Source organism: Motacilla alba, chromosome 8 (genome assembly GCF_015832195.1).
Source record: "Motacilla alba alba isolate MOTALB_02 chromosome 8, Motacilla_alba_V1.0_pri, whole genome shotgun sequence".
Lineage (NCBI taxonomy): Eukaryota > Metazoa > Chordata > Aves > Passeriformes > Motacillidae > Motacilla > Motacilla alba.
This window is the reverse complement of record NC_052023.1, coordinates 20,693,376-20,712,172: the sequence shown is the minus strand read 5'-3', so window position 1 is coordinate 20,712,172 and position 18,797 is coordinate 20,693,376. Positions and strand designations below refer to the sequence as shown.

The 18,797-nt window shown below is 39.0% G+C and overlaps 1 protein-coding gene across 2 annotated transcripts in view; it reads left to right on the top strand.

The window, feature by feature from the left end:
* VAV3 (vav guanine nucleotide exchange factor 3) overlaps nucleotides 1-18,797 on the top strand; it is a 147,428-nt gene that overhangs the window by 35,885 nt on the left and 92,746 nt on the right. For both annotated transcript variants that reach the window (XM_038143683.1, XM_038143684.1), the window contains exons 3-4: nucleotides 16,135-16,193; nucleotides 16,911-16,976. In XM_038143683.1, coding sequence (XP_037999611.1) covers nucleotides 16,135-16,193; nucleotides 16,911-16,976 — 125 coding nt within the window. The remainder of the gene's footprint in view (nucleotides 1-16,134; nucleotides 16,194-16,910; nucleotides 16,977-18,797) is intronic.

The following is an 18,797-nucleotide window of genomic DNA, read 5'->3' as shown; positions in this document are numbered from 1 at the left end:
TTTCTTCATGAGATTTTGAAGGTGAAACATTGGTAGTTGAACACTGAGGATTTAGTTTCCAAACCAACCATTCAACAACTAAATCATTCAGTGTAAAATTTTATGATGAATCTATTAGCTGATAAACTTGGCAATGTGTTTAGAAACAGTTGTAAATAATGACAGTTGCTAAGTAGAAAGTAATATTACAGAGGAAATAAAAGTACTGGCAAATAAAACTATTAGCAAAAGTAAAACTAAATGGCACACTTTAGCTACTGCTAACCCTCTAAAGTAAATAAGGCCTTAGGCTTCACCCATTAGAGTTTAAAACTGTGATATGCCAGCATGGGTCTCCAGCCCAGGCTGTGAAGAACCTTAGGTAATAGTTATACTGTGTAATGCAGCATGATGCTGAAAGGGCTGACAAATGGATATTGCTTGAATTTTTGGAATGTACTATTCCGAGCATATTTTCATACACAAATTTTAACTTTAATATGATAAAATTGCCAAATTAGAGTTGTATATAAGTTTGAATAGGTTGCATTTAGGTCTTCAACTGGATCCCATTGTGTTCTGGGAACATGTAAGGAACACTTCAGAATTACTTTGGAATAGCCAACTGAGGGCTAGTTCACATAAGTAATATCTATTCCCCAAATCAACTTTAAGTTGCTGGAAGGTTTAAGGTGTTTTTGAAGTAGAACTAATTTGAACGAAACTCCATCAGTGACATTGTGGAAGAACATGCTGTATGTTTCTTGTAGTGGCTAATTGATACGAGCTGCATAATTCAGTGTACTATGTAATCAGTTTTTTAACCAAAATATGTAGATTACTTGAGGGAGGGTTTACTGCCTGTGCCCTTGAAGAAGAGTAGAGCAAAAAATTGCATGTAGGTCACCGGTGGGTTGGGGAGTTCTCCACTAACTCCCATTCAGCCTTCACTGTTGTCCAAAACTCATAGTACAGTTTAAAGAGATGCTGTTCATTGCACAGTGACTCAGTAGGGCATCATGTAGCTTTTCCTCCCCCAGTGATAGACAAAAATAGAATGATCTTCCTGAGTGGTATGAGGCATAGCCCCAGCTGTGTGCCCTCTGACTGCTGTACCTGAATATACCTTGGGAGTTGTGTCTGGACTCTGGGAGATAACTAGGAGGTGACAGAAGCCGTGGAGAATAAAACATGGCATGAGGAAGGGACACAGTGCTAAGCTTGTGGCAGCCCTGTCCAAACAGTTGACTTAACTTGTCTAAATATTATCACTATCAAAGTCCTGGTAAAAGGTTGTAGTTGCCATGCAGTGGAATGATCCCCTGTGAGGTATGCATGTCTTCAAAAGCAGCAAAACAAGGAGTAGGACCTTATTTCTTAATATCTGTTTTACCTTCAAATTTTCTTTCAAATGCTTTCCTCACTTAGATAATATGTTAATAGCTGTTTGAAATAAGTGGCTAGCCAACTTGGCTTTGCACATTTTAAGATTGTTTACTTGGCTGTTGCAATTTCTAATGATTTTATCATATCTTTTGGTCACCACTAGCTTGTTTGAAAAGTACTATATATATATATATATATATATATGTACACACACATAAACACCTGTTGAGATTTAAGCACTTGTGTATATGGCAGCCTCTCATAGAACTTTTCAGCTAACTAAAAGGAAAGTTGAGACCAACTGAGTACCTTAAATAGTAGTTGGATAGAGTCTGTGATCTGTGAGAAACAATCTGGGTGTTAGTATACAAGCTTCATTAGGAATCGTGAAGTTCAATTAACTCACTGAAGTTAATGAAAGTCTTTAAACCACCTGATTAGAAGTGTCATCATACAGTTTTCAAAGTGGTGAGGTCTACATTTTTGTATATGCTAACTTGGAGGCTGGATATAGGATGGTTTTTCCCAGTTGCATATTTTGTGGCAAAAACATGTTTGTTAAAAGCATGATCGCACCACATTAGAAAACAAACAGGTTTTTCCTGGCCAAATTAGTACAAAGTTGCTTTAAATGAGGATAAATATTTTTATTTATATTAATATTACTAATACATTTTATCGTGTTGTTTTGTCATGGAAAAAGTGGATTCTAGACCAGACACCTGATATAAAATTCTCAATGCTGTCTCTCTTTCTATGGACATTTCCTTATAAAATTAAACAAATGGGAATATGAATTCATCTCTTTTTCAGACCATATGGGATAGAGTAGGTTTCCTATATCTAGCAAGCATCTAGCCAAAACTTAGTGAAAGAACTTGAATGCTGGGAACTTCAGCATAACATGTATTTTGGTTTTTGAACTTTTACAAAGTAACTCACATTTATATTTTGGTTTTTTTTTTTGATGAAGGTTTGCCAGCCACAACTGGGTGGCATGAATTTGGAATCTGTAGGAGTCACAACCAAACTGATTTTAAATCTTGCCTTTGTGTGTATTATTAATTAGATTAACCATGCTGATGCTGCATACAGGGTGAAATGGGAGTACATGAGAATATTTCTATTCAAATGGTGGGGCTTTTAGGTAATTGCTTATGTCTGTTTCTCTTGTGGAAGTGACTAATCCACCTGTGTCTTTAACAGTCTGCTAAATACTAGAAAAAGGTGCCACTTTCAGACTTCAGGTTAACAAAGCCATAACCACAGCAGGTAGCAGAGAGCTCTGACCACAGGCCCTGGGCAGCAGAACTGCTGCTTTCCTTCTTCCATGCTTGCGTCTTGGTGCTGCCCTGTGCTCACCTTTGCCTGACACCCAAAGAATGCAATCTGATCATTCCTACTTAGGCTTTCATCACTTAATGTTTAAACTAATTTTCTGTGGTTAGTTACCATTTACTCTTCATCACTGCCTTGTCTCCTTTGCATTCTTTGCCTTTCTCTGCTTTGCTTTGCTCTGCAGTCGGGTGTACGTCCCGATCCCTGCAGCCCTTCTTGGGCCTTCCCCATTCATGCATTTCAGGTTTGTTGCTGGAGTTTTGTTTTGTCTCTTGCTTTTGCTAGAAGACTGGTTCTATTATTCCTGTGCTTATTTAAATACATCTTAAGATTTTCTGCATAGCAGACAAGTACCCCCTACTCATGAGAGGGAGAACTATGGCTCTGTTGAAATTCCTGCAATATTTTACAACCTGAATATGAGAGTCTCTTCCTTAATTTTTCTTTTCTAAGGAAGAAATATTCAATTTGATTTTGTTGGCTTCCTCTTGCATTTTATTCAGAGTATATTTTTGTATGTTCTCACTGTACAGTGAGAACAGTTTTTGATGTTGTCTTGCATCACCAAAACTCAGGAAAAAAAGAGTTCTAAGCACTTATATTTTGAAGAAGTTTTATTTCCTTTGTCTAAGTGGAACTCCCTCATCCCTTCTCCTCCCCCCCCCCCCCCCCCAAAGGTGCAAAGGTGAAGTTGTGAGAAGGAACTTAGAATTTTGACAGCAGATGTTCAGTAAAATTACTTTAGAACTTACAAGCTATAAGATACTGTCATTTATTTGGAAACTGTCAAAAGGAGGTTTTAACTAAGCTGTATATTTTATTTAGAACCATATTTTCTTAAAGAAAGTTGACATTAAGCAGTAGTCAGTTTGTAATGCAACAGGCAAGTGTTTAGGCAAGATTATTCACGTAACTGTCTATACTTCATGCATTGTTCTGTAATGTGTTTTCATCAATATATGCATATATGAACTGCTGGGATGTCTCACGAAATCAGACATGTGGACCTGTACCAGATTTACTTTTCCTGAATGTCTCAGAGCTCATTTATCAAATTCCAGGATGAAGTTAACTGATTCCTCATTTAAAATTGAAGTAAAAAACATTGAGGGGAGGGCTTGGCTTTCTATTTCTTATGAAATCAGTACTCACAAATGTAACTAAAAACTACTTGGCGTGTTTGAATCCAGAAAACAAGGTTTGTGTCAGAAAAAAAAAAACAAGGCAGTAAATAATATTTGAGCAATAGCACTTTTTAGAAACCTGGATTATGAACTCCAGAAGCTCATCAAGATGATCAAGCATTTACTTTGCAGAGTAGGTGCTACATAGAAAACAGCAAGAGTCTTGTGCCAATATACAGCTCTGGGCTGACCCAAAAAATGCCATGCAAGGCAGGGAAGTGCAGTGTGCTCTATGATGTGTTCATGCCTTTATAGGGCATTTCTGCTTGTGTGTGTTTGCAGAAGCAGAGACTCAAAATAGTGCTGGCAGTCTGAGCTGTCTGAGGCACAGAAAGGTCTGAAAAACAGGTCTTCATCTTCTACTGTTGTTGAAGTATGTGCAAATAAACTAACAGGGAATGTTGTCAGGATGTTTGTGGCTATGACTAAATGAAAAGATGTGTCTCCTTTAGGAAAGTGAGCACATGTTACTGAGCATAGGCTTTTTTTCTCCTTAGGTATATTTTTCTGGGAGTCATGAAAGATGTTTATTGCATTATTCTATTGAGAATGAAAACCTAAAAAGCTTAATTATTTTCCAACTGGTTGTCCAGAAATGGAAAATGAATACAGATGCTGGTTTAGAGGCAGTTGTTTTCAGAAGCATTTGAGAGAAAGTATATTTTGTCAAGTAAAATAATATAGGCTCATGGAGAAATTGAGCAGCTTTCTATGCTAATTTATGAGATTATTTGGAAAAAAAAATCAGTCCTCTAATACAATGAAAAATATGAAGCTTGTAATCTAAATTTACTAACATGAATTCTTGTTCTGCTCTTTGTTTGCATGTTGGAAACAGTTTTCTCAGGCAGTGAAGTTGGTTGCTTTGGTAGGTATGGTACCAGAGTAATGACTGCTTCTTTGCTTGTTTGCAAGCGTAGAACTCTGGCTGTGAAGGGGAATTCAATAAGTTTGTTTGATCGTGTAAGGTAAAATGCTAAAAGCAAAGTCAGTGCTCTCAAGCACGCTGTGACCTTGTTCCTTGGTTCCAAAACTGTTTGGCCAGTAGGAAAGAATCCATCCAACAAGGTGCCTCAGACCTTAGATGCCTTTAAACTGATCCATCTTAGTTCACTTGGCAGACTAAAGTCTTGTAAGAAAAAAGTGCCCTTTCTGTGCAGCTTCTCATAGAGGAGCCCTGAACTAGCAAGGCAGAGGATCCCATCAGAAGCTGTTTTCCTTGCCTGCTCTGTTGGATCTTAATGAGCTGTAGTAGGGGTTGTTCTGAAGATGTGTGGTGCATGTTCCGAGTGTTACAGACAGTGAGAAACCAAAGTACATCAGTAATCAAAAATCCACTGAAAACCTAAACTTGTCCAGCAGTAGCCTGGCCTGTTTGTTATATATGTAACACTTAAATTTGACCAACAGCTAGACCTTCATCTTAATATAAAATCAATAATTATCATTTGTTGTATGCAGGTTTTAAAGGCATTTCTCCATAGGCTACAGTGTAAAAGTATTGGATGAGGGTGGTTTTTATGGCTGTATTATCCTTGAACAGCAGTAATTTAAAGTTTTCAAAAGCTAAATCCAAATCTAGACTGTGTCTTGTCCTCATTCAGACACCTCACAAAATCTCTGTTGTGTGTGCTCTGCATGTGGTACCTCAGCTACAAGCCAACAGTGTTAATGCAGCTCGCAAAGTTTCTGTGTTGATATTTTTGTTTCTTTTGGTGGAAAACACGGATCATTTCTTTAACAAATCACTATGGAGGAAACTCTTACTTTCCTTGTTCTCATTTCGTGTTTCATTTGCTTTACAGGTTTTCTTTCAGTTTCCTTACCTTGTTTTCTATTTTTTGAGGTGATGTTTTTGTAATCTCAAACCCCTTCAGAAGCTGACTACATTAAGTCTTTTGAATTATATTTTTCCTCTTCCTCTAGTGCCTCATTCTCCTTCAACTTTCTCACATCTTTCTCCTGTTGACATCGCTCTTATTTCCTGAAACTTCTATCTCAAATTTTCTGACTTTGCTGTTGTCTGAAGATTATATTTCATGCATCTACCTCAGTTAAGTTGGTTTTGGTGCTGTTTCATTGCTACTATTTTTGGTATGAATGCAGTAAGGGAATTTTTGTGCTGTTGGAAATACCTGTGAGCAGTATAGTGCCTGCCAAGTAAAAAGGAAGATATGTTGAGGAACACAATTTTAAGAAACATTACAGGTGGTGTGGGATAAAATTACAAGCTGTAATGCTGAATAGCTTTTAAAAAATTCAGCACTGAGGCTGTTTCACTCAATTTAATGTTCATCAGCCTGTATATATTTTGATATTGGTTTTAGATTTGAAGCTTGATGTAAAAAAATGAAGAAGGTAGAGGTGTAATTCAGACTACTGCTGGATATGAGCTGCAGCTTTCAATTTGAAATCCCCCCACGACATTTGACCCATAAAAATGTAGCACTCAAGCACAAATAGTGGCTTTCATTGAGACCATAATACCTATGCCAAAATGCTAGGAGAATGTTGGTATCGGACAAGATTTATCTTTCATGTTGTATGTTTGATAAAACCACTTATGCAACATTGGTTAATTGCAATGTATTTTTTCTGAATTTTATCTCCACAAAATGCCTTTCTGCATTGACTACAAATGATGTGGGAACCTTTGTTTTTCACAAAGCGTGACCTTTTCTGGTGTGTTTTCTAGGTGCATCTGCTTGCCTGCATTTGGCTCTTGCATTTGCTCACTGTAGGCTGCTGCTGAGATTGACTGGGGCAGGACTAATAATGCTTAGGATATTTGGCTTAGTTTGGACTCACTGTATTGCACTGAAATGCCCAATTAAATTCATGTCAAGAGTTTGATTGAACTCCTATGTGCTACTGGTGTTTTTATCATAAATGGTGATGACTGAAGTTGGCCTTAGATGAAGTTTTTTGACTTGTTACCAATCTGGGACGTGTTCAGTCCCGTACCCATTCACAAATGTTTTGAAGCACAATTCCACAATAAATTCTTGGAAATGTCTATAAACCCCATAGAGTAAAAGTTAGGTACAGTTCTGTGTGCTTCAAGAGGCAATATTAATGTCAGAGATTACTGCCTCTGCCATGGCAGAATGCCTCTTGAAGTGGCGGAGCTGGGAAATAAGCAGTGGACCTTACCTGCCCTTCAGAATAACAGACTAAGAAGTCTATCCCTTCCTCTGTCTCTGCCTGTCAATTCTCAAATGCAGTTTATGACATGACATAGAGTTGGGTTAGAACAGTGGGTGAAGAGCACAAAGTAGAGGACAGAAGTTTCTGTAGTCAGCAGTGCTGATGAAATTCCAAGAGACATCTTAATAGTAAACACGACGATACGGTTAATAACAGGTATCTCTGGTTTGCTCTTATTTATCCCAGTATCTCCATCTAAAATACATACTATGATCCCCATCACAGAGTTTAAGAACTCAAAATGTTCTTTTCAAGCTCCAGACAAGTGAAAGCTAAAGAACAACATTTTAAAAAACATTAAAAAAGAAAGGAATCAGTCCCACTTTCTTTTTAGTTCTGCCGTGGCGTTTTGGAATTGTAGCATATAGGTAATACAGCCTGCAAGCTGCTGCATGTTTTTAGTAATAAGACAATAATTAGACAGTAGAAAATAAAAATAGCAAGTTAGTTTCTGTCATTCATTTTGTAATTTTCAATATAAGGATCCAGCTCAAGGAGAATTGGGTACAGACATCATAGGAATGTATTTTTCTGCATATTTTCTTCCACGACTGCAAGTGTACTCTGTTGGGTTTTTTTTAAATCTAAGTGTACATATGATTAGGAAGAAAACCAAACCACTGCTCTTACCAAGTTTCAATAATAGAAGCTGACAATGTCATTTCCGTTGCAGCATGTCCTCCCAAGTTTCATTTTTTTTCAAATCCTGCATCAAAGCTGATGATTTTTAAAGTGAGTGGAAGACAGTGAAATGTCAGAGTTATGCTATCCTGTTTACTGTCTGTCTTTTTGTAGTGTTGGAGGCAGATGCTTTTCTGTCGGGCTGATCAAATCCTCTGTCTCCTCTGGTAGAGAGATCTCCTAAGAGTGTGAGGCCTGAAAGAGTGCTGTGGGCTTTTGTGAGCGAGCTGGAGGGTAACTGCAGCAAAGAGAACAGCTCACTTCCCTTTGCACTGTAGCAGAGAAGTTTTTTTTTCTTGCAGAGTATAAGGAGATATACAGTGTGTATTTATACCTACTAAATATTCCTATCCTCATTGCTTGTGTACGGGAGTAAATTCAGTTAGTGGTTCAGGTGTGACTTGGTACCACTAAGCAAGGCCACACACTAGTTAAATTTGTGTAGTCAATGGTTAAAGTAAACTCAGAAAAGGGAGAAGTGTGGCAGTGACTGGTTTACCCAAGACAGGAAGAAAAACTCTTCCTCTGCTTTTAGCACAAGAGAAGAAGAAAAACTCCATTACACAGCCTCCTCTGAGTATTGTTCTTGCAAGGGTCAAAATTGACAAAGAATCTGTTTAAATATTAAAGTGAAATAACACAGTGGGAGTGAGGAAACCACATGCCATTTAAACTGCAGAATGCATACCTAAAACAGTATTGGAGGTGCAATCAATAATGAATATGTAAGCACTAATTTCCTTCTAAAATATCTGTATGCCAATTTTAAACATCCAAGGTCACAAACACCCAAAATGTATATACGAAGTGTAGAAATTGGTTGCAGTTTAGAGAATTTGCTTGTTCTTTTCGAAACCTCTAAAAATAGTCATCTGAAGTCTGTCAAAGGGCAGGGGCAAAAGAAATGTAACTTTGGAAAACACACAGCACTGATTTCTGTCCTTTCATATTTAAAAAAACCCCATACGTCCCCACTTATCCAAGTCCCCACTTATCCAAGTCCGAACACCTTTGATAATCTCCCTGTTCAGTCATTAGGGATTTTAAAAGGAATGCTTACATTTAGGTAAAAAAAGAAATGGTATCAAAATATTCTGTTTAAAATGCAGGAAAAAGCCATTTCTTTCATGATTGATTACTGTTATGACCTATATAAAATATGGTAAAAAAATATGGTATCCTCAGTAAGTGTTCAAAAAGCATTGAAAACAAGCACTTGATCAAAGCTGAATACAGCTCGAAGATGCTGTTTCTAAGTATGGGTTATCCTGCAGTGTTTATTAAGTCATTCCAGTTCTAGAAGGGAAGTGGAATGACTTAATAGCAGATAGGTTTTGCTGTACTGTCCTAGGAATATCCTTCGGTTTTCTTTTGCCCTTCATGCAAAACCTGAAATGTAGCACATGCACCAAAAAGGTCAAACTCCAATTCCATGTTTAGGAAAGCTCTGAGGCAGTCTGCACTTTTGCTGTTAGTTGCAGTGTTTATAACACAGCAATGCATAAAGGTTGTCATTCTTTAAGCAAGATCTTAAAAAAAAGAAAAAACCCCAAACCCAGCCAAAAAACCAGTCCCAAACTTAACACCCCAGAAGGCATGGTGAAGGCTGGAAGGTATTCAAAGAATCAAAACCACGAGCTGCAGACAAGAAGCAGCTGCTCAAACTCCTTCCCTGCCTGCTTGCGTTAGGGAGTCTCTCGGCCTTGCGGACAGAATGAACCAAGGGATGAGCAGGACCGTGCTGCTTGTGCAATTTTACTTTTTCATTTCCCTGTAAGAACAGAGCCATCGAGGGAACCTTTCTTACTCTTGAACTAGCGACTGTAGCCTCATCAGAGACATAAACTTTGGAAAATGGGGTTTTAAACACGATTTTTAAAACTATACATACATTTGTGTCCATTGTTGGATAGTGATTAGTCAAGACTTGCTCATTATAGTTCTAATAACATGATATTGAGTTTTACAGATTCCCGGAGAGCATTTGTTTTTTCCTCCTTTAATGTTTAGGATTCACTGGTGTAGTTCTGTCAGCCTACAGTCAGTTCTAGTTCCAGAGTTTGCATGATCAGAATTACCACTTCTGATAAAAGGAGTAAAATGTTCAGTGTGCTAAAGGGGATAAGTATTCTTGCCATCAACCTCTCCTTTTGGGCATAAGGTCATCTGTTCTCATATCTTTGAGTGGTTTGTAAAACTTTTGTTCTAGGAGCTTTGCCTGCCTTCCTGGTTCCAAACTGCCCGTCTCCCTTCTCTCCTTCGTAGAAGATTTTGGAGAAGTTGCATGTTCTGTAGCTGTTGATTCCCCGAGGCTTTTGAAGTCCCAGCGGTTTGCATCTCTGTATTTAGCTTATCTACGAACAGATCGGCAACACCCAAGAGCTTTTTTGTCTTTGCTTTTTTTCCCCTTTCTTTTGTTTTTTTCACTATGGAGAAACTTTCCTGCCACTTTATACTGGAGACTCTAACACTAGGGAGAATGCATCTGAGATGAGACTTCCCTGGGGCAATGCGTGTGGGCCATGAAGGTCTGCATGCCCAGAGCCAGGCAGGCTTTCCCCTGCGGCACGACAGCACCTCTGAGCTCGCCTCTCGCAGCTGGGGCTCTGAGGAAACGTGCATGACTGCCAAAACCGGCTTTTACAGCAACCGTACCCTTGCTGCCTCTGCATGAAAGCATTTGGCACCTGGTTTCAAACCTTTTTTTCACAGTTGCTGGCAGGCTCCTGTCAGTCACATAGACTTGGCTCCAGGTTGTGAATTTCTCTGCCATGGTTCCCTGGGACGCTCGGTCTATTTTCCTTACTGTTCCTATGCCAGCGCTGAGCATTGATGGGGAGGAGGGATGTAGTCCTCAGACGTGTTTCCTTAGGGTGTAGTTCAGTGGAAATGGAAGAATGGACACAGACCATGAGAGAGCCAGAATCAGGATGGCTGAAGGTGATGTCAGTGAGAAAACTGACAGCATCCCACAGCTGGTGATTACCCCAGTGGAAAGTAAATTTGTGCCTTTCCTTTGGATTGCACCTATCAGTGCTCTACACCTAAAGCCCGGATTTCATTATCTGAATGAGGTGGAAATCAGGAATGTGAAGCTGTGTGTAGTGAAACACAGATGATGACATTTCTACCCGCTGGAGGTCTGCAGTCTGTCCTGTTCCTAAGGAGGTGTTGGTGCAGGTGCCAAGGCTGTAAATTGTCTTTGTGTCAGTATGGCTTTGACACTTCAGTGCATGCCACAACAGTTTTTAGTAGAGGCATATTTGCATAGCTGGCGTTTGAAATTTGGTTTTTGTTTTTAAGGGCCTGTTAGAGATGCCAGGTTTGCTTTTAGGTAGTTTTTTTTCTTCTCTCTTGTCTTTTTTTTTTTTTTTTTTCCTTTTCCCCCCCTCCCCTTCTTTCCTTTCATTTTAAGGAGTTTTCATTCATTTTGCCTTTTGGAAAAGCCCTCATCCTTTCTCCTTCCCTAGTGGCTTGTGGTTTGATTAAAACTAACCTGAACCAACAGACTACTAACACGGTACGCAAACAAGGCAGATGGAAAGAAAATGTTCAATTTAACTAATGAACACGCTTTACTTGGAATAATATGCTCATTAGATCAGCAGCTGTGTAATCATCCTGGAGTTGTCTGGCTTAATGTTTTTGGTGGTGTTGTTTGTTTTTTTTTTTTTTTAATCTGTTAACCAAGTAAAGTGGAAATGTAGCAGTTCCTAGAGGTCTTTTGGTTCAAAAGTTAGTGATGAAATATTAATACATATTAATCAATAAATATATATCAACTGCCCTCCACCGCCCTCTGTGCCAAATGAAGTATTGATCTAGGATAGTCCGGAGCCTGGTAAACTCTACAGTAGCAAAAGATAAACCTTTCTTAATGTAAGTAATTTGAGAATATATTTATGTATAGCATTTTCTTCTTGTCTCTGAATGACAGAGACACAAAATGAAGTTTCTCTTTCCCCTCCTCCTCACCAGTCTGGTGAATGAGAAAAGCAGCTTCATGGGAACTCACTTAGCATGTGGGCATGACTGGCAGTTCTGACTTTAAAGTGTCCTGGAGATGTGGCACTTAAAATTTGCCTCATAAGAGCCTCACCCCATGTTGCAGAGATGTATGATGTTGTGTTCTCCTGAAACATTGGATTTCTACATGCATTGGCTTCTTATTTTTCATGATCTGCCCAGAGCTCCGACTTCTACCTTGTTTTAGGAAAACACAACCTGATTTAAGTGCCTGCATAGAAGCAACTGCTTTCATGATCTAACCACAAGTGAGTCTTTCTAGGTGTTATTGGCATAAGCTATGAAACTAATGCCATCAATATTTGTTGATCACTTAACAGTTTCAGTTTAGGTAAATATCAGAAATATAATTTAGGCATAGTTCTTACAGCAGCCGTCAGCAGCACGGAGTTGTTGCTTGTTTGGTGACACAGTGAGTTGCAAAATCATTTACTTCTGTTTCTTCTAAAAGTGGAAAAGTGCTCTTAAAATGTCCCTAATCTTTTCTTTAATGCATGATTTGCAAGTTCTTTTTAAAGAAACAAGATTATAAAGAGACACCACTAAAATATTTTAGAAAGGGAAGTTTTAAATTCAGACACACTACTGCTATGGAAAGTTGTAAAATAGTCCCTCTAGTGTACTGCTGCTGTAAGCAGGTACAGGAATATCTGATGTGACAAACTGGAGAGTATGGCTGCAGGAAATTACGAAATAATGTTTTGGCAAGGCATATGGAAGTTCTTATATTAACTGGAGAATCTGACCTACAACTCTAAGTCAAGTCAAGCCATAATATCAAGCCAAAAAAAAAAAAACCGCTGTTAGAGTTCCTAATGAAGTAAAGAGTTAATGATGTACAGTGTGAGACCACTGCTCTTGCCAGCAGTGCCTGAAACATGATTGTGGAGCAGAGCCACTCACCAGGGTGTGGGCTGAGGTGTGCTTCCTCTTCCAGCACTGTAGATTTGAATTTTGTGTCATATTTTGCATAAACTGCCTATGTGCTGAAAAACAAACTTGGATGTTCTCATCTTCTTGAAGTGAATGTGACTTTGATGTGACTTCTAAAGACCTGCTTAACCTCTGTCTCATGGTGTTAGGCAGGGCAAAGGAGTTGTACTGGGGTGGGTGCAGTGAGGCTTCCTTTTATGCCTGGAAGCCTCTTGCTAGTATCTCCCAGTGTCAGGTTCCTTGCAGGCGAATCACAGAGTTATTGTGCTTTTCAGTGCGTAGGAATGTATTCGTTGTGGGGTGTTTTGGAGTACAAATGTTTCTTTTTTTGTGTGTTGTAGCTGGCCAGAAGAGTACCTGTTTTTTTTGCTGACTTTTCCTGCTGGTCATGTGTGTGCAAAGCTCTGCAGCCCTTTGTACATTTGTTTGTGGCAGAGCAGCACCAGACATGGAATCCCTGTTGTTCTGGACTTTGTACAGGCAAGGAGTGCTACTTTTGCACTTAAATGAAGATCCAGTTAAGCCTCATTCAAAGTACAGGAGCATCTGTCATGGAAGAGAGCTGGGTGATCATTTAGGGTTAAATGCATAAAAGGGATTAAAGCTCTGCTGAAAGGAAGAGAGCAAAGCAAAAAAAGCACATCATATGCAAAGTGCTAAATTGCAACTTAGGGACTTTAATGTGTATAGTACATTGTAATTTTGGAGTTCAGAATTGCACAATATTATAGGTTCCCTCATATCAACTGTATAGGGCTTCAAATGATCACTGTTCTAAAAAACTCCTAAATCTTTCTTTTGTCAATTATTGAAAACCAGACACTTTGTTGCATTTGAGATTGTTTTGCTGAATGACAATTGAGATAGTGTTTATCAGACAATTCAGCCCATACATAAGTGCAATCCTCCCCATGGACCTTGACATTTGGGGACTCATTTCTGTAGTGTCTCAGAACCAAAGAACTGAAATTTCAAGTAGAAGGAGAATCTTGCTTTGTCTTACCTTTTGTTGGAGCAAATACATTTACACGTATATGATATTGGAATAGTGAGTTGACCAGAAGTGGAAATTCCATGTGTGATTACTGGTGTAAGTATTCTTGATGTTTTCTCAGAATTCTTTAGGGAAACCACAACTGCAAGAAAAATGCCTCTTGGTAGATATGGTTCTGTTTCTTGATAGTGCTGTTTTAAGCTGTGGTTTAATAGGAGTGGTTCAGTGGGTAAACATTGTCTTTTATTCTGTGGAAGTTGAATCTGTGTTCTAATCTTTACTAGAGACTGGAATGCTTAATGGTTTCTGTTAAAGAGCAGAGAAGATTCTTGTAGTCTCCTGTTGTCTCTAGTCGTACAGTTCCTTTCTCCATCCTTTTCTCTGCATGTTTTCTGGTAAATGCTTCTCTGGCTTCCCCAGTGTGTGTGGGTGTCATTGCGGGCCTCTGTGCCCGCCCCCTCCAAGTTTTCATATCAGTTCCTGAAAAAGTTTTTCTATTCCTCTTATGTATAAATCTTGCTTTTGCTTGTGTTCATATTGATAGCTCTAAAATGTAACTTGGCAGTACACTTTGGGAATAATGTTTGCTAGTTGCTTACCTAAAATTCATAATTTTATTTGTGCAGCTTTTTTTTTTTTTTTTAATGTTATCTTGAAGGAGCTGTAATTAGCTGTGAAGAGCAAGCCATACTTCTACTGGGTTTGATTATGCTAGATAAGTGAGAATCCCTCTAAGGAAAAGGATCTGTGTGGGTGGAATAGTTTGCAAGAGATTTTTTTTGTATGCTGGGAAATATCGTGTTGAAACAAGTAAGGGATATTCAGTTCACCTTCTTTGTTTTGAGAACCATGAAGCCTCCTGTGATTTGCCAATCAATGCCCACCCATGCATCAGGGCAGATCATTTTGCCGTTGAATCCTCACAGCATCTTGTCTCGTGTGGCTCAGGGCTCCTTGAAGCCCTGTGCTGGGATTCTTGCAGGTGTACAGGGGCAGGTTCTGGTCTGCTATGGAAACCAGAACTCCCCTGCAATGCCAAGACTTGTTAAAGGAGTCTTTTTTCCCTTTTGATATTTTGATTAATTTGAAATAGTTTTTAATTAATTTTGTTATTTATTTAATTAACTTTTATTCACAATTTCTAAAGCTTATTCTAGACCATATTGCATTTCTTCTGTTCAGAGGGGAAATATGTGCCCCTATCTTTGATTATGTTAATGGCATATTTATTTGTTTTTATTATTCCTTGCTGTAAGCCAAAATGAGATTTTTTTTATGGCAGTAATTTTCACAGCAGTTTAAATGAATGCAAATATTGCTTTCACAGGATTAATGTAACATTAATCCTTAATTTTACTCATCTGCCTATGAATTATTATTCACTATGGAGGCTTTGTAACTTCAGTTTAAGCTGTAGTTTGTGATATTTCTCCGTGGTTTTTACTTTGTCTTTCTCCTGTGTAAACGTGTAATTTTCCTTTGAGAGATGTACTTTTAACTCTCTTTTATGGTCATGGTAGTCCTGTAATTAGAACTTCAAAAATAAACAACACAAATGGTAGTGATTATTCCTAAATGCGTGTGAAATGTAGAAATGTAGAATTGCTGTACTGAATTTTGATACTGCTGATAAAAAACTTCTTTTGAGATTTCTCTTCAGCTTAATATAGATTTTGATTTGAAAAGATACAGGCTGAAACTTCTGAGGAGTTCAGAGGAAACCTTGTCACTGAAGTGTGGACATTCAGGCAGGGTGTCATTTTGGGTCATTTTCTCTTTCTAGCAAATAAGACTCGCATATCTGCGTGTGATTAAATATTTATGATGGAGAGGACTGGCCAGGCAGAGTCAAATAGGTCTTGTATGAATTCAGTTGCCGGCCATGTATGTGACCGTGTGTGTGTATTCCACCCTTCCTAACGCTCCCCCTCGCTTTGTGTGTAACCTCGGCGCTTACAGGAGGTGTTCTCTTAGGATGAGGTTTCCCAGACGGCTGCCGTATTCCAAACGTGAGGAAGGGTTCAGGGCTCCTGTGTGCGGCTTTGGCAGTGGGGCCGATGGGAGGGCTCGGCTTTGGCCCCCGAGGTCGCGGGGCTCTGGCTCTGTGTCGCCCCTCTGCCTCCCAGCCGGGGCTCCCGGGCTCTGCTGCCTCGGCCTCTGGCTCCCTCTGCTGCCCAAACGCCTTCTTTCTGCAGCTACCCAAGGAGCCCGAGCAGTCTTAGGACAAAATTTGATTACAAGCGCGTCCAGGTCCAATTGCAAATTGTGTTTGGCACAGCCGGATTTTGCCTCTGTTGATATAATTTGATTTGAAGTAGTGCTGCTGATAATGAAACAATAGAGAACAAAATGTCTTATTGCTTATGTTCTACAACTAATCTTGGTTTCTGTTTCCCTCTCCTGCAGGTGATAGAAACGCTTTCAAAGCTTTCCCGCACTCCCATTGCACTAGGCACAGGCATAAGGTATGTTATTGCTATTGGGAATGGTGGCACTAATGCCTCTTGGTGGGATGCTCCTTGGAAAAGTTGTTAGAGGCAGTATAGGCTGTCCCCCACGAAGAGCTTCTCTAGCTGTAAACCAGAGTGCCAGGTGGGCAGCCGTGCAAGGCTCTGGACTTCTGAGGAGCTCCAAAAGGTGTGTGCTACCTATGTACACTCGCTGAAGGGCCTGAGTTGTGTGTACTGCTCATGCTGAAACAGGAGGTGAACGGAGGAGCAGCTGGTATTGCAGAGCTTCTGTGATAATTGTGGCACAGGGATCAGAAGTCAAGCTGATGCAGTGCTGATTTATGTAGAGACAAATGGGGTTTCTCTTTTTTCTCACTTCTAAAAAAATCAGCAAAACTGGCAAATTTATGAGATTCTTTTTTTCAAAAAGAAACCAAAATAACCCCAACCAGAACTAACCTGAAAGTTTTGATGATTTTTTCCAGCTGAAAAGTGTCAATGGTGTGTATTAGTGGTGATTTATAACAACTGTGCCCAGTGGGGTTTTTATTATATTAAGTGTCAATCCACATAATGAAGTATAAATTCACATATACTGCTCATCAGAGAAAGGGGGGAGCATATAAGCACGTTAGTATACAATAATTTGTGTGAAAATTTTGGAAAACAAACAAATCTACTATATGACTAGGCCAGTGGTATCTGAGATTAATGCTATTTTTCTTCCTATAGGCCCTTCCCTACAGAAGAAAGTGTTGATGATGAAGATATCTACAAAGGTCTTCCTGATTTAATAGAGTATGTTGTAAATATTAATTAATATAAATATGTTAATTAATATTAATCTGTAAATTAATTACAGATTTTTTTCTTTCAGTTGCATGCTATTGTTTGTATTGTGTTGTAGAACATACCGTTTTAATGAGAATGGGATATTTATTTAATTAGTAAATATTTTGTTAGTTATTATGCTGACCAGGAAGAATTAATTAGGAAAACTTACTTGAATTATTCTACATTTGTGTATATAAAGCAGTATGTTTCCCAGAGATCCTCATAGCAAAGCAAATAAAGAATGCATTTCCAAGTTCCCTGTCAGTAGTATTAGAATGCTTTCAGAAGATTGCAATATCACTTGTAAGGAAATTGTCTTGAACTAGCAATGAAAATGAATGTTTGGATCATAATTCAAGTACATCTTTTCCCTAAAGTCAGTGAAATTCTTGATGTGAGTGCATTTACCTCTTCTGGGTAAGTGTTTGCAGGATTGTCAGGATACTCTTGTGTCCTGTGGCTGGGATCTCTCAAGATCCATGAGGAATCGTTGGACAAGAGCCAGGTCAGAGCTCACTGTTCCGAGGCTCAAAGTTCACCAGCACTCCTTGCATGTTGCTTGCTGCAGTGTGGGAAAGAAGCTGCTGTTCGCACCAGGGATTTGTTTCTTCAGTGTCTATAAAGAAGGGAAACCTCACTGTGATTGGCATTGCTCAATTTACCACTTTGCCTGCAAAGCCTGTCCTCATCTCTGCAGCTGACTGTCTCACAGATAATTGCTTTTCACTCTGTGTAGCAGAGCATGCAGAAGGTAGGAGTTGCAGTCTCCTCTGAGACCCAAGTGGGCAAGAGGTGATGTCCTTATCTCTTAGATGTGGTGGCATTATAACTGTTACAAAATAATATTTCCACCAGTTCCTAAATGGATATGTAAATTCAGCATTGTGAGACAGTCTTTCATTTAAAAAAAAAAGCTAACAAATCATACCAAAGAAATTGATTTGTAGCTCTTCTTGTGTAACAAATTATGAAAATGATTAACAGAAATTTTATAGTTGCATGCTGTCTCAACTGTGCAGGAAGCAATTCAAGAGTAAGAAACAAATGTGCCAGGGAATAATGCAAATAGCTCACATTTTTTAGTTTCCCTCAATAATCAGTAAGTTTATTTTAAATTGATTTAATTCTCCCTGAGTTTAAATGGTGTCCAAAGAATTTAAAATGAATTTAAGTCCTTTTGTCAGAAAGAGCTGTAGTAGTTAAATGTTTCTATCCTTACTCTGCCTTTTTGCCAGCTTTTGTTCCCTGGAGCAGAGGTGGTGGAATGGAGTGTGTGCTGCATCTGACAGCTGCCAGTGTTTAATGTGAAGTGCCAGCACAGCACCACTGCTGGTGGGAACCGAAATGCTGGACTAACCTGTTGGTTTTTACTCTGAAGGATTTCAGTGTTGTCTTCCAACAGGATAAACCTCAAAATTGTCTGCATATCTGATCCAGTTTCTATACTGTTATCGTGACTCAACTGCTTTCAATATCTTTTAGAATTTTTTTGTAGACCTACCCTAAGAAATGGGAGTGAAAGATGTTATAGGCTTAATACAATCCTAGCACAAAGCAAGTAACACTCTAGCAGGGCTGACTGTAATGAAGCTGGATTAGCTGAGGGCAGAGTTGAGCACTGATTTTGCTGCTGTATTTCTGTGGTCTGGGTGTTTGGAGGGCATCACTTGAGCATACTCGGTTTTGTTGAACTGTCTGATTTTCAGTTTGATTGGTTCCTTTGTTCATTTTTGTGTAGCTGAAGGTTGTGTGAGATGATCCAGATTCTGGTTTATGATGTGGGGG